The following is a 15,507-nucleotide window of genomic DNA, read 5'->3' on the forward strand; positions in this document are numbered from 1 at the left end:
GCCCGCATCCTTCGCCTGGCCATTACCTCTTCTTCCTATCCCTCTTGTCCACGCCAGTGTCTCCAGGAGCCAAGACGTGCTCCACCCCAGGGACGTCGCCCGACCGGGCAGCTCTGTGGAGCTCGCCAGGAGCTTCCAGGCGGACATCGTGCTGGGGCTGGTCTAAGGCGCCCTCACCGTGCTTGCTCTCGCTGCCGACGCTGTGTTTCCACCAGCTGTAGGAGAAGCCCGAGGACCACTGGTCTCCCGGGTAGCCCAAGTACCACTGGTCCCCCTGGCTCCCGACGCTAGGGGTCTTCCTCGTGGCGTAGACTGCCGGCTTCGGAGACCCCTCAGCCCCTCCCCGCTTTTCTCCACCCCAGGAGGCCATCAGTAGCGAGCTACTGCCTCGGCCACAACCTCCCAGCAGGATAGCCCGCGGTTTCCAATCTGCGAAAGGAGGACCACCAAGCCAGAAATGCCAAGCCAAGCGATCACTGCCACGCCAAGCCAAGCGACCACCGCCAAGCCAAGCAGCCACCGCAAAGCCTCGCGGATAAGGCCAAGCCAATCCGTTACAGACCAGTGCGCCTGCCCACCTGTGACGTCACGGAACCTGTGACTTCACTGCAACTGCAGCTCCAGCCTCCCAGAAAAAGACTCCTTGGCCTGCAGGTGGCGCTGCAGCTCCAGCCTCCCAGAAAAAGACTCCTTGGCCTGCAGGTGGCGCTGCAGCTCCAGCCTCCCAGAAAAAGACTCCTTGGCCTGCTGGTGGCGCCAGCGCCAACCTGGGCTGGCTGGTCCTCCCTGGGAGGTTTCGGGGTGGCGGCGCCCAGCCTGCCTGTCATGAGTGCCGCTTCACAGCGCCGCCGGCGCACCTGCTCCTAGGCTTGCTCGGTTCAGGGGTACAGGCCAGTTCCGCCCCCGGCTTGGCCACTGCAGCGAAGTTGCCCTAGGGTCCGCGCTGCCAGGACGCAAGCGGAGTCTGATGGCTGGGTCAGAGAGGCCTGTCAGCCCGGCTGGAAGGGCCTGCCCGACGCCGCTGCCCGCCCAGCTCCTACTCGGCCTGCGCCCGGAGCCAGGGACCAGCTCTGGGCATTCTGCTGCCTTAGGATGGGGCCGAGCAGCCGCTCCCCGCCCTGTGCCGCAGCCGCTGCGCGCATCTGCCCAGGGTCCGTGCAGCTGGCGACCCGGGCGGGTCGGGGAATGCCTGGTGCCACCGGGATTGCTTGCCTCTAGTCCGTCCTGACCCTTCAGCTCGCGAGCACCAGTGAGATTGAAGAAAAGTGACGGCCGGGCGCGGTGGCTCACACCTGTAATCCCAGCACTTTGGGAGGTTGAGGCGGGCAGATCACTTGAGGTCAGGAGTTTGAGGCCAGCCTGGCCAACATGGTGAAACCCTGTCTCTACTAAAAATACAAAAATTAGTTGGGCGTGGTGGTGCGCGCCTGTAGTCCCAGCTACTCCAAAGGCTGAGACAGGAGAATCGCTTGAACCCGGGAGGTGGATGTTGCAGTGAGCTGATATCGTGCCACCAAACTCCAGCCTGGGCGACAGAGCAAGACTCCGTCTCAAAAAAAGAAAGAAAAGAAGGAAGGAGAGAACGAAGGAAAGAAGGAAGAAAGGAAGGAAGGAAGGAAGAAAGGAAGGGTGACAAAGGAGAATCTAGAGAGCACTCAAATACTAATTCTTGAGGACAATTAAGACAGATCGCATTATGAAAAACAGATTTTGTCACTGAAGCCTCAGGGCTTCAGCCTAGATCCTGCGCTGCTCACCCACAGAAGGCCAACCACTGAGATGAGTATTGCAAAGGAAGAAGGCTTTAATCAGATGCTGCAGCCGAGGAGATGGGAGCTCAGTCTCAAATCCCTCTCTCTGACCAACTAAAATTAGGGATTTTTAGTATAGCAAAGAAGAAATGTAACTATATATAAGAAAACATGAACTAGGAAGGGGTAAGGAAGCAATCATTTACAAAATATCTGCGGCCGGGCGCAGTGGCTCTCACCTGTAATCCCAGCACTTTGGGAGGCAGAGGCGGGTAGATCATGAGGTCAAGAGATCAAGACCATCCTGGCTAACATGGTGACCCCTTGTTCTCTACTAAAAATACAAAAATTAGTTGGGTGTGGTGGCACATGCCTGTAGTCCCAGCTACTCGGGAGGCTGAGACAAAAGAATCGCTTGAACCCGGGAGGCGGAGGTTGCAGTGAGTCAAGATCGTGCCACTGTACTCCAGCCTGGCGACAGGGCTAGACTCCATCTCAAAAAAAAAAAAAAAAAAAAAAAAACCAGAAAAAGAAAAAAAGTATCTTCACCCTGCCTCCTCAATCTTGGCATAATTCCCCCTGAGAGTGGTTTCTGGGGTCTCAACTGGCATTTAGTCACACGTATGACATTGCACATATCGTGTGCACATCTGCACAGCTCAGCAGTGTCCTGGGTAGGCCTTGAAGGGTGATCTTCACGTAAGCCTGTGGCCTGAGCAAGAAAGCTGCACACAGGCAGCGGAGGAACCAGCAGGAGCTCAGTCCTCTGTGGAAAATTCCAGCACCACCCGCAAGACCAGCTGCAGTGGAGACTGTGACCTGACAAGGATATATGCATGAAGATGCTGGTCTGAAAACAGACTCAGTTTAAGGGTGGCACTTTGAAGAAATATTGATAAATGTCAGTGAGAAAAAATAATTAGAAACAAAATATATTTATTAGAAATATTACAGTCATTTATCATACACTTTCTTATGAATAAATACATCTAATTAGCATGTCATATCCAAAAGTGCTGGGTACAATCTAGTGTGCTCTTTATAGACACGATGCCACAGATGTATCAACTACACTCAACTAATGTAGTTAAAGTTAGTGTGCTAAAAAAAAAAAATTAGTGTGCTATTCAGGATGCTACAGATTTAGCAAAATTCTAACCTGGATCAGAGGAGTGAAATGCCCCGTGAATTGAGGCAACTGTAGATATTTGAAATGCTTCTAAAAAGGCTGTGAGGTTATGTCCTTTACTGCATGTCATTGGTAGGTCATCTCAAAATGGCACTCGAGCTTTGGAAGGGTGAGAACTATTGCTAGATTTGGTAGGGGGTCTGCATCTATGGGCCCGAGTCCTCCATCTCCATAAGCCGCCCCTCAGTGGGGAAGAGGAGGAGGAGGCTAAGGGAGTCTCCGTAACGTTTGTGGACAGCAAGAGAACATGGCAGAGATTCCTCACCGCTGGATGGCTTGTCCCCTGGGGATGTGTGTTTTTATCTAACACCCACCTGCATCTACTTGGGTTGGTCTCTACAAAAGCTGTGAAACAAAAACTGAATGAAAAAGGAAAATAAAAGACTAATATTTTTGAAATGAGAAGGGGTTAGGACAAGAGAAGCTCCTGAGAATGTTATGCCCGCAGGGCGGGGGCCATGGGTTACCATCAGACAAGGAAAATTCAATCCATGTTCAATGCAGAGAACAGCGACTTCTCACCTTGAAAAACTCTCCAACTCTACTGGGGCTTGCATTTTGCAGCTGTCTTTCATGTAAAAATGATACATTAAAAAAAGGATCTTCAGAACAACTGAAGAATTTTAAATGACTACTGGCTGAGGGAAGATGGAAAGAAATGTGGCTGTTGTGGCCTTTGAAAGCCTCAGGACAGAAACTGGGAATGGCACACTCTGCTGAGTATAGAAAAAGTAAGATGCTGACCTTGTTTTCCTGCCAACTTTCCACCTTCACCTGGTGCTCTGAGCTCTGTTAAAAACAGACCTAAAAACCCTACCCCTTGGCCTAGCTGGGTTGGGGACTGCCTCCCCCAGGTCCTGCACCTCCACACGCCAGCAGATGGCTTGGGGGAGCCCTACTAGCTGCTGTGCTAGAAGGCCTATTCCTGGACTCCTGAGGCCATCAGTCACAGTTCCAGGACCCCAGCAGAACCTTCCCTTCCCCAAAACACCACCTGTATTTCTTTTTGTGTGTGTGTGTGACAGGGTCTTGCTCTTTTGCCCAGGCCAGAGTGCAGTGGCACAAACACAGCTTACTGCAGCCTCAAACTCCTGGGCTCAAGTGATGCTCCCACCTCAGCCTCCCAAGCAGCTGAGATTACAGGTGCCTATCATTGTACCCAGCTAATTAAAAAACAAAATTTTGGGCCAGGCGTGGTGGCTCACCCCTGTAGTCCCAGCACTTTGGGAGGTTGAGGCAGGCTTATCACTTGAGGTCAGGAGTTCAAGACCAGCCTGGCCAACATGGTGAAACTGTTTCTACTAAAAATACAAAAATATGCCAGGCATGGTGGCATGTGCCTATAATCCCAGCTACTCAGGAGGCTAAGGCAGGAGAATCTCTTGAACCTGGGAGGCGGAAGTTGTAATGAGCCAAGATCACACTACTCTAGCCTGGGTGACAGAGAAGTGAGACGCACTCTCAAAAAAAAAAAAAAAAAAAATTTTTAGAGAGTCAGAGGTCTTGCCATGTTGCCCAGGCTGGTCTCAAACTCCTGGGCTCAAGCAATCCTCCCACCTCAGCCTCCCAAAGTGCTGGGATTATAGGCATGAGCCACCATGCCTGACCACCATGTGTATTTCTATGGACAGGACATGGCATTCCTCTTCTACATGCACACCACTGGCAAAAAAAAAAAAAAAAAAAAAAAAAAAAAAAATGGTAGTCGGGGAAACTCCTGGAGTTGTAAAAATAAATTGTACATGGCCTTTCATGTTTCTTTCCTTCTTTTTAACCTAAAGAGAGCAGGATACAGACAAAAATGGGGGAGTTTGGCCACAGTCATTGGCAACTTGGGCTCCCAGTGGAGAGGGGCTGGTATGGCCCCAGCGGGGAGGGAGGGACACCGCAACGCCATTGCTCAGAGCTGGTTCTAGATGGTTTACACGTAATCACTCAGAATAGAGCCAATCACAGGCCAGGTGTGGTGGCTCACCCCAGAGTGAGCTGAAATCACGCCACTGGCACTCCAGCCTGGGCGACACAGCAAGACTCTGTCTCAAAAAAAAAAAACAAAAAACACACACACACACACACACAAAAACAGCCGGGCTCAGTGGCTCATGCCTGTAATCCCAGCACTTTGGAAGGCTGAGGCAGGCAGATCACCTTGACATCAGGAGTTCGAGACCAGCCGGGCCAACATGGTGAAACCCCCTCTCTACTAAAAATACAAAAACATTAGCTGGGTGTGGTGATGGGCACCTGTAATCCCAGCCACATGGGAGGCTGAGGCAGGAGAATCGCTTAAACACGGGAGGCGGAGGTTGCAGTGAGCTGAGACGGTGCTATTGCCCTCCAGCCTGGGCAATAAGGATGAAACTCCATCTCAAAATAAATAAGTAAAAATAAAAAACAGAACCAATCACAGAAAACACCCATTCCCACTCCAGGTATCCCAAGACAGCAACTGCCTCCCCACATAAAACCCTGGACTAATTCCAGCTTAAATCTAACAACCAACAGCTCAACTCAACTACTTGGGATATTACTTTCCCCTACTTTAATGGTGGGCAAAGTAGAAGTACAGCGTTAATAAAAAAAAAAAAAATGCTTCAAACAAGTGCCTGAATCAGCAGAAGTAATAACTTTCAGGTTGAATTGGTTCTATGTGTCGAGTTTCATTTAAACACAAAGGCATGGGTGATGTAATGACCATCGCCAAACAGCTGCTCAGGAGCTGGCTGCCTTGTGGCTGCCAGGGGAAGGTGTCCACCCCTCAGTGGTTCTCCAAGCAGCTGTGCTTCAGTCGCCTAAAGAACTTACAAAACATGTGAACTGCATCTCTGGTCCCATTCCAGACATTCTGAAGTTGACCAACTAGGGCAGCCAAAAGTGTTTTCAAAAGGGTCCACTGTAGGTTCTGATGCAGAGCCACAGCTGGGATGCACTAACAGGGGGGCGGAGTTCTTGTCTCAAGGTGGCTTGAAAATCTGGGATCTGCTGACCCATGCAGCCCAGTTGCCACCTCTGCAAAGGTCTGGCTTGGAGGAAGGGACTGAGCTCCTACCTCTCCAGGAATGGTAAGGGGCTGGACCTGCAGCCTCTAGAACCCAGCTCTGAACCAGTGGCTCAGATCAGCAATCAGAGATGTACTTTGAATAGTAATGGCAGCCACTGTCATTCTCGGTGACTCACTGGAAGGATGATCCTTTGTTGGAGGGGCGCTAACACGCTATTTGGCACTTAAAACAGCAAGGGATGGGCATTACCCATTTCCCTCAAACACCTGTGTGAGCCACGCCCTCACTCGCTGTGTAGTGCACACAGATCCGCCCAGAAGAACACGGCAGAGCCACCAGATGGGCACTCGGGCCGGACTGAGCACTTCTGAGGGACTGGGGCACCGCTGGGGAGGGCTCTGCTGCCACTTAAGGTGACCAGTAGGATGCTGGGGCAACTGCATTCTTCTTTGTTAATTATAAATGCCCTCACCGCCCACCCCTAAGGGCTTTTCCCATGCCGATGAAAGAGGCCTGGGGAAGCACTAAAGGCCAAATCAGTCCAGAGCCGAAATACTGTTGGGATTTGCTGTCAGCCCAGCATCCCCAGAGGCACACACCCTCAGCCTGCTCAACCCTGTAAAGCAGACACAGGCCATTCACACATGTGACCTCCTGTCAAGTTCTGTGGGTACAAGCCTGTGTGGATGTGAACGGGAGGGTAAACGAATGGGAGGACAAAGGCGCAGGTGACGAGGACTGCGGTTTCCCTAGTGTGAAAGCCGCGAGCTGCTCAGGAGCACACAGACTTCGGTGGCAGAGGTGTGGGGCACCTCCCAGGGACTCCAGCAAAGCAGCCAGGGGCTCCCTTGCATTCTCACAGGCTTTCCTTTTGCTACAATAAATCAAATAAGGGATGGTGAGAGCTAAAAGTGAATCAAGTTCCAGGTGTTAACATTGTTACCTAGAACTCCCATTTTTCCCCAAAAGGCTGAGTGCGCACGCACATTTCCAGGTTGCCCTGGAACAAATGTTTATTTTTTGTGTTTTGTTGTTTTTTTGGGGGGGGGGGGAGGAGGGGGGAAAGGAGGGTTCACAAGGGCAAAGTTTTGGGTTTTATCATTTTTTTGAGACAGGGTCTGGCTCTTTCACACAGGCTGGAGTGCAGTGGTATGCTCAGAGCTCACTGCAGCCTCGAACTCCTGGGCTCAAATGATCCTACTGCCTTGGCTTCCTAAAGTGCCGGGATTACAGCCACGAGCTACCACACCCAGCCAAGGGCAAAGGTTTCATAAAGGCAAAGCCGGTATATTTTTAACAACAGCAACCAAAAGACTGATTTGGAGATGTTCTTTGTCTGAATTTCTGCAGATAATGTGTTCAGCCACCCAATATAATCAGCAAAACAAGCCTGGGTGTGGGGTCTTGGTCTGGAAGGAGGGAGGCTGCCCTCTTTAGAAGCATCCCACAAGAGATCAAAGAGTCCCCAATTTACAGTCCAGCTGCGTTTGCATTTGAGACAGGTACATCGTGGGACCCACTCTGTTTCTTATTTGGGTGTTGGTCCACTTGGATTGAGCCTGTCTTTGAAGTCTAGGCAGCTGGGTGGTGGGCAGAGCAGGGTCAGTGGACAGTAATCAGGCGCTTCCAGGAAAGGCTGCAGTAGGTGGCAATGGTGACTGCCCCAGGCCCTCCAGGGTTACGTCTCAAAGTACTTGTAGATTTGGGCCACGTACTGCATCACACTCTGCCAGTCGGGCCGGTCCGTGTACAGCATCTCGCTGAGTTCCTGCAGGGGAAGGGAATGGGGGACAGATCACAAGGCAGGACATCACAGACCCCTTCCCCTCAAGGACTTCAATCCAGGTTAGGGCTTACACTGCCTGGAAACCCTCCACTTACACAGACAGAACGTGAAGGCCAGCACAGGTGGTGCTGAAAGCGATGAGTTAAAGGCCTTTTCCTCCCGCTTATTCAGGAGATACTGTCCCTTTCCAAAAATGGAAAACATGACCTCCCACTGCTTTTATCTTTTAACCATATGACAGCATTTAAACAAGTTTTAAAAAGCAAAAATCACCCATAATTTCACTATTAAAATGATTTCCAAGTTTCTAAATTACATTTGAATCCACCTCTAATTCCCCAGGCTCCCAGCACACTGCACGCGCTATTACATGGGCTGTGCCATTACATGGGCTGAGCATTTCACACCCGGGTCCCCGTGCTGCTGTGCCACTGTGCGGGCTGCCATTCCAGTGAATGTGCACTGACCAGGGAAACTGCTGTCCACAAGGGACATGGCATCCAGTGTACGCTCACCTCGTGACCACCACAGACTCTGCAATCAGCATCTTTGTGCAGTATTGTTTCCTTCTGTCGAACTAGTCCCTCAAGATAAATTACTGAGTGGGATTATCACAAAAGCCTTGAACCAATTTCAAATGCAACCATTTATTTTACCAGCATTGTTACTACTTAACTTGTTTTTTTGTTTGTTTGTTATTTAATATAGTTTGGTGATTTTTTTGGCTTATTTTTATTTTACTTTTGCTAATTTGCTGGTTTTTACTGACTGATTTATTTTTGTTCATTTTGCAAGTAAGCTTGTAACGAGCATGCATAACATCCAGGCCAGAAACGGAGGGGCAAGAGGGTGGGCATCCTGTCAGGCACTCAAACTTTTCTGAAATTTGTGCCACTGGACATATTTAATAATTAACTTTGGGATTGAATTTGGATTCTCTGTGGTTAAAAGAGAATAGTAGGAAAGGACCCTGATGTAAAGCCAGAAGCAGAGATGCCATGGAAAAGTAAGGCTGAACTTAGCACATCAGTTCCTGGGGGTTAACAGAGTTGGCTGAGGCTGTTAATGAGCCATTCATCCCCTGATTCAAAATCTGAACAGACTTCACTTATTCTGCTCCCTGGTGATGCTAAAAAATTATCAGCCTATCATTAGTCATGGGAAAGGAGTGGAAGAGGAGTTGGCAGAACATTCCGTGCAGGTACACCTAGAACAATTTTAAAAGAAAAACAAACTTTCACAGAATACAAGGATAGAATGTCTCCTTCTACCTACACTGCTGTAGTCATGACTGCACACAGACTGAGGCCTGGCAAGCTAAAATCTGTACCAAGGAGTGTTGCTAACATGACTTACAGAAAGGAAGTGATGAAGAATTGGGCATGCAATTTGGACATAGATGAGCTCTGGGAAAAGAAGGGATACCTACAAACACAAGAGAGATGGCACACTGCACACTTTCCTCTGTATTATGGAAAGGGTGTGTCTTTAATCTCAGAGAGGACTCCGAAGTCCAATCAATATTCAGTTTTGAGCAGACAATCTTACATGCTTGAACTTCATAACTGAACTAAAAATATTTAGTACATTGTTAACATATTTGAGAATTTGTGAAAAGATGTTATACATTTCAGAAGACAGAGTATGCTGCATTAGTAACAATCTTATAGTGCATGACATTTGTTTGAATTAGTAGTTAAGACCCTCCAAAAGATACCAGACCCAGATGATTTCACTTGTGAATTCTATCAAATACTTAAGGAAGAAATAATACCAATTCTACACAATCTCTTCAAAAAATGGAAGAGGAGAGAATAATTCCCAACTCATTCTAGGATCCCAACATTATCCTGATACCAAAACTAGACATAAACATTACAGGAAATCTACATGCCAATTTCTCATGAATACACAATCTATTAACCTATAAAAGTATAATACATCATGATCAAGTGAGGTTCATCCCAGGAACACAAGGCTGGTTCAACATTTGTAAACTGATGTAATTCATCACATTAACTAACTGAACAAGAAAAACCATATGATCAAATCAACAGATGAAGAAAAAGCATTACACAAAATTCCACAATCAAGATAGTTTTTATAGGTGGTAACTCTCAACAAACTAGGAAGAGAAGGGAACCTCTTTTACCTAGCAAAGGATATGTATAAAAAACCAACAGCTGACATCATACTTAATGGTGAAAGACTTGAACATTCCCCCCGTAAAATCATGAACAAGGCAAGGATGCCCTTTCTCATCTGTCCTATTTAAAACTGTACTGGACTGTAATCCCAGCACTTTGGGAGGCCGAGGTGGGTGGATCACCTGAGGTCAGGAGTTCAAGGCGGGCCTGGCAAACATGTTGAAACTCCGTCTCTACTAAAAATACAAAAAAATTAGCCAGGCATGGTGACAGGTGCCTATAATCCCAGTTACTCAGGAGGCTGAGACAGGAGAATCACTTGAACCCAGGAGGCAGAGGTTGCAGTGAGCCGAGATCATGCCATTGCACCCCAGGCCTGGGTGACAGAGCAAGACTCCATCTCAAAAACAAAAACAAAAACAAAAACAAATGTACTGGAAGTTCTAGCTAGTGCTAAACGGCATGAAAAAGAAACAAATGGCACGCAGATTGGAAAGGGAGACATAAAACTGCCTTTATTTGCAGATGATATGATTGTTTAGAAAATCCCAAAGCATTTACATGCAGGTTTAGCTAAGTCTCAGGATACAAGGTCAGTATACAAAAGTCCATTGCTGTCCTATATACCAATTGAACAACTGGATTTTGTAATAAGAAAAACAATATCATTTACAATAGCACCCCCCCAAAAAAAAACCACTAAGGTCTAAATCTAACAAGGTATGTGCAGAAGGCAGACACAGCTGTCAGGGTGGTTGACGGCATGCGCTCTGGAGCTGCCTGCCTGGCCTTGCCTCTTGCCTTTCCCGCTCATAAGCCATGTGCCTCAGTTTCCTCTTGTAGAGTGCAGGACCTCCGTGAGGGTCCAACAAGTCCTTGCATGAAAAATGCCCAAAATGGTAAATACATACAGTAAATATGAAAAAAAAATGCTTGTCACACAATCAAGCACAAAGTAGCTATTTAAGCACAGCTCATTAAGTTTACACTTGCAGAGTAGGCCCAGCCATGCCTCAGGAATTGCTGTGTGGTGACCTCCCTCCACGGGGGCATGCCAGCACCCAGTCCTGCAGCGGCTGTCCTGGTGGGCATGCTGGCACTCAGTGAGCAACAGCCCTCATGGACTACATGGCCTGGTAAAGACACAGCAGCCCTGGGGACACATGTTTTGGCCGTTTTTATGACAGTGACATCACATATCGTCCCTCGCCTAATTCCTTTTCTGGGGAGTTGCTCGCATCTGTAATTGGGCTGGCTAAGATGCTCTCCTACACAGTGGCTGAGAAAGAACACTTTCTAATATCTGGGGAACACTATAGAGCTTCATTTTTAAAGATCTCATCATCTCACACCAGTCAGAATGGCTACTGATAGAACGTCAAAAAGTAACAGATGCTGACAAGGCTGTGGAGAAAAGGGAATACACTCTTGGTGGAAATGTAAATTAGTTCAGTTACTGTGGAAGGCACTTTGGAGATTTCTCAAAGAACTTAAAACAGAACTACCATTTGACTCAGCAATACCATTACTGGGTATATATCCAGAAGAAAAGAAATCGTTCTATCAAAAACACATGCACACTTATGTTCATCACAGTGCTAGTCACAATAGCAAAGACATGAAATCAACCTAGGTGTCCATCAACAGTAGACTGGATAAAGGGCCGGGCACAGTGGCTCATGCCTGTAATCCCAGTCCTTTGGGAGGCTGAGGTGGGTGGATCACCTGAGGTCAGGAGTTCGAGACCAGCCTGGCTAACATGATGAAACCCCATTTCTACTAAAAAAATACAAAAAATTAGCTGGGCATGGTGGTGCGTGCCTATAATCCCAGCTACTCAGGAGGCTGAGGCAGGAGAATTGCTTGAACCCGGAAGTCGGAGGTTGCAGTGAGCCAAGATTGCACCATTGCACTCTATCTTGGGCAACAAGGCGAAATTCCATCTCAAAAAAAAAAGAAAAGAAAAGAAAAAAGAAAACCAGTAGACTGGATAAAGAAAATGTGGTACATATATACCATGGAATACTATGCAGCCATAAAAAGAACAAAATCATGTCCTTTGCAGCAGCGTGGATTCAGCTAGGGGCCATTATCCTCAGCAAACTAATGCACAAACAGAAAACCAAATAAGACATGTTCTCACTTATAAATGGGAGCTCAACATTGGGTAGTCATGGACATAAAGATGGGGACAGTAGACACTGGGGACTACAAGAGGGAGAAGGGAGGGAGGGAGGCAAGGGCTGAAAAACTATCAGCTACTATGTGCACTATCTGGGTAACAGGATCACTCATATCCCAAACCTCAGCATCATCCAGTGTACCCATGTAACAAACCTGTACATGTACTCCTTGAATCTAAAATAAAAGTTGAAATTATAAAAATAAAGATCTCATCCTAATATGTTATACCCCAGAAACTTATATTTACCTGAATATAAACATATAAGACAATTTTCCTGGCATAATCTAACAACAGAACTTGACTGAAGATTTGGGGATTACTGCTGTCACTTCTGACCGGGTGTAGTTTTAAAGTGTCATGCGTAATTCAACATACTGGATTTTCCAATCCACATCAAGGTACTGAAAAGCAAATTTAAGAATGTAGGAAATTTCTATTTTGTTGGTGGAATAAGCCGGGAAAGTGCTCACAAACACTCCTAAGTGCCTTTGAGATTAATTATCATGTGTGTCAGCAGCTCCTCACAGACCATCCACACAAATGAAACCCCTGGCTCTGACAATTAGGACAACAAAATGACCTCATTCACTTCCCAGCTCACTAACTTCTATAGCACATTAGATGAAAATTAAGAAAAAGATATTATATTTAAACAGAAGTAAATATTAATTACAACACTACAAAGAAAAATGTATTCTGTGTAAAATATAATCTTCCAACAAGGTCTCATTGTATCTTTATCCTTACCTGATCTCTCTGTTGGTACTCCTTAGTTCTGCTGTTTCTGAAGGGAGATCCCTGCTACTCCACCCTGGTCAGATGTGTAAGTTTCCTCACACCTTTTTAAATTTCCCAGACTTGTAAATACACAATAGGGATATCTGCGTCTTAAAGATTTAGCAAAATCTGGGCTGATGGGGATATTTTTTCTTTGTGTGTGTGACTACATTTTAAAGCATAAATTCAACCTCTTCAATGGTTAAAGTTTTATGTCTTCTTAAGTTTCATAGGAATATTTACATTTAATATTTGAAGAAACATACTTGTATTTTTCTAGAAAACTGTCCATTCTGTTTCAAAATTACACTGGCATAGCACTGTTCATGGTGATAAGATTTCACAATAGATGTACATTCACTTTTTCATTTCTCAGATTCCCCACATGCTTTGAGGGTTATGGAATTTTTTTTTTTTTTTTTTTTTTTGAGATGGAGTTTCGCTCTTGTCGCCCAGGCTGGAGTGCAATGGTGCAATCTTGGCTCACTGCAACCTCTGCCTCCTGGGTTCAAGCAATTCTCCTGCCTCAGCCTCCCGAGTAGCTGGGATTACACGTGCCCGCCACCACACCTGGCCAATTTTGTGTATCTTTAGTAGGTACGGGCTTTCACAATGTTGGCCAGGCTGGTCTCAAACTCCTGACCTCAGGTGATCCACCCACCTCAGCCTCCCAAAGTGCTGGGATTACAGGTGTGGGCCACTGCACCCAGCTGGAATTGTTATCTCATTTTTATTTCAACTTAGATTTTCCCAATCCCTAATGAGATTGAACATCTTTAAAAATCCTCATTGACCATTCATCATCATCTTCTGTGAATTTTCTCTTCTAGTCTTTGATAATTTCCTACTAGGTTGTATTTTTATTACTGGTGAGCAGAAATTTTTAATAGATTATCTGTCTTTGCTTTTTCTGTAGTTTCATTACAATATGTCTAGATGGATATTTTGTTTTATTCATCCTGCTTGAGATAAATAATCTGTGGACTCTTTCATTATCCTTTCATCATTCTGGAAAATTTTCAGGCATCATATCTTCAAATACTGTCTCCATTCCATTCTTTCTATCCTTTTCATCTGGAATTCCCTCTGGGCATGGGACATGGCCACTGTCTGATTTTTTTTGTCCATGTCTCTTAAACTCTGAGACAGACACTATTATTTAGATAGCCCAACAGTCATTCCCAAGCTCTCTCCCTCTCAGGCTTCCCACTAAAGAAACTGAAAACTGTTCATACGCTCACTTCCTCAAATGCCCTTGCAGCTGGGGACCATGTAACAGAGTACTGCCAATGAGCTGGAGAAACCCAGGGAGCCTTTTACTTTCATTCTTTAAAGGGAAAGATAGGAGGCACTTGCTCTCTCTCTTCCCCTTCTTCCTGCCCTGTAGGTGGAAGTGATGTCTGAAGTTTGGCAGCCACCTTCAACCACAAAGAACAAGCATGGGGACAGAAGGAACAGATTAAAGATGGTGAGAATGGAGAGGAGACACTCTGGGGCTTTGATTACAATACTGAGTGGTGAACCAGTTCTAAAACTACTATTGTTAAGAAAATTAACATTTTTATGGTTTAAGCAACTGCTGGTTGGGTTTTCCATTTCTTGAAGCTGAACACATACTAATTCAACCTTACCATTATATTTTATATTTTTTAATGTCTCTTTTATATTTTGGGTGATCTCCCTGTATTTATTTTCCAATTTAGTATTTCTCTCTTCTGCTGTATCTAATGAGTTTGGCAACACATATCATGGTCTTAATTCCAATTTTTCATTTCTAGAAGTGTTACATTCTTTTTACAAATCTCTTTTTTAAACAGAATCATTCTTTCCTTGTGGTTTCTATTCCTCCTTTTATCTCTTTCATATGTTTAAATAGTCTTTTGGTAGTCTCTTATTTATCATCTCAAGTTCTGGTAGATAATCCTTTTGTTTGCTATATCTGCTGACTAGCTCAAGTAGATCACTTTCTCAAGTGTTCTGTTACTTTTTAGCAGCCATTGTGGTATCAGCCCAGGGGCTTCCTGCATCTAAGAGTACACTAAGGGCTTCATGCAGCATAGATATTATAAATTTGGACTCTAAACCTCATCTGGCCCTGTTTCCTTTCCTTGCAAGAGACTCTCTCTCTTTTCTCTCTCTCGTTTTCCTCTCTCTGCGCGCACGTGTGCACACAATCCCAGGTGGAGACCAGCTTCCTTATCACCTCCCTGGGCTGGCTGGTGGAGTTTTAGAGATTTCTGCTTTCACTAAGAAGATCAGCATGTTGTGAGCCTTGGCTTTATGCAGGCTTGCTGCTTGCTTGGCCCACCATCCCCCACCCACCCCTGCCGAGTTTTGCAGGCTCAGTTGTGCCTGGTTTCTGCTTTGTTTTACATTTCTGGCATCTGGGTATTTCCCATTCTTTATTGAGAGCTTAGCTATGTGTTGATTTTTTTAACATAGCATTTTATTCAGATTTCTAGGTGTTCTGAACAAGAGGGCTCTAATAATAATTCAGTCCACTGTGTTTCCAGAACTGAAATTTGTCCATATGAAATCTTATGCGATTGAAAATCTCTAAATCATATGTTGATATGTGATTATATCAACTGGATAACTCTATATTAGGTATTGAGAGCAACAGACTTTCGGCAAACAGATGTCAATGTTCTACAAGAAACTGTTTATCAG

At 45.9% G+C, this 15,507-nt stretch overlaps 2 protein-coding genes across 13 annotated transcripts in view; both read right to left on the reverse strand.

Moving 5' to 3' along the window:
• Nucleotides 1-1,795, reverse strand: part of LOC109026769 (coiled-coil domain-containing protein 144A-like) — an 88,847-nt gene extending 87,052 nt beyond the window's left edge. The window contains 1 exon segment of the mRNA XM_055385930.2: nucleotides 27-1,795. Coding sequence (XP_055241905.2) covers nucleotides 27-370 — 344 coding nt within the window. The 5' untranslated portion in view covers nucleotides 371-1,795.
• An 875-nt stretch (nucleotides 1,796-2,670) lies between these two features.
• Nucleotides 2,671-15,507, reverse strand: part of SPECC1 (sperm antigen with calponin homology and coiled-coil domains 1) — a 301,132-nt gene continuing 288,295 nt past the window's right edge. For 9 of the 12 annotated variants that reach the window (XM_055385936.2, XM_055385933.2, XM_019028154.4 and 6 more), the window contains one exon: nucleotides 2,671-7,710. In XM_055385936.2, the coding sequence (XP_055241911.1) occupies nucleotides 7,621-7,710 (90 nt within the window). In that variant the 3' untranslated portion in view covers nucleotides 2,671-7,620. The remainder of the gene's footprint in view (nucleotides 7,711-15,507) is intronic. The other 3 variants (XM_055385938.2, XM_055385935.2, XM_055385939.2) reach the window with 1 other exon arrangement.

Source organism: Gorilla gorilla, chromosome 4 (genome assembly GCF_029281585.2).
Source record: "Gorilla gorilla gorilla isolate KB3781 chromosome 4, NHGRI_mGorGor1-v2.1_pri, whole genome shotgun sequence".
In the NCBI taxonomy this organism is placed as follows: Eukaryota; Metazoa; Chordata; class Mammalia; order Primates; family Hominidae; genus Gorilla; species Gorilla gorilla.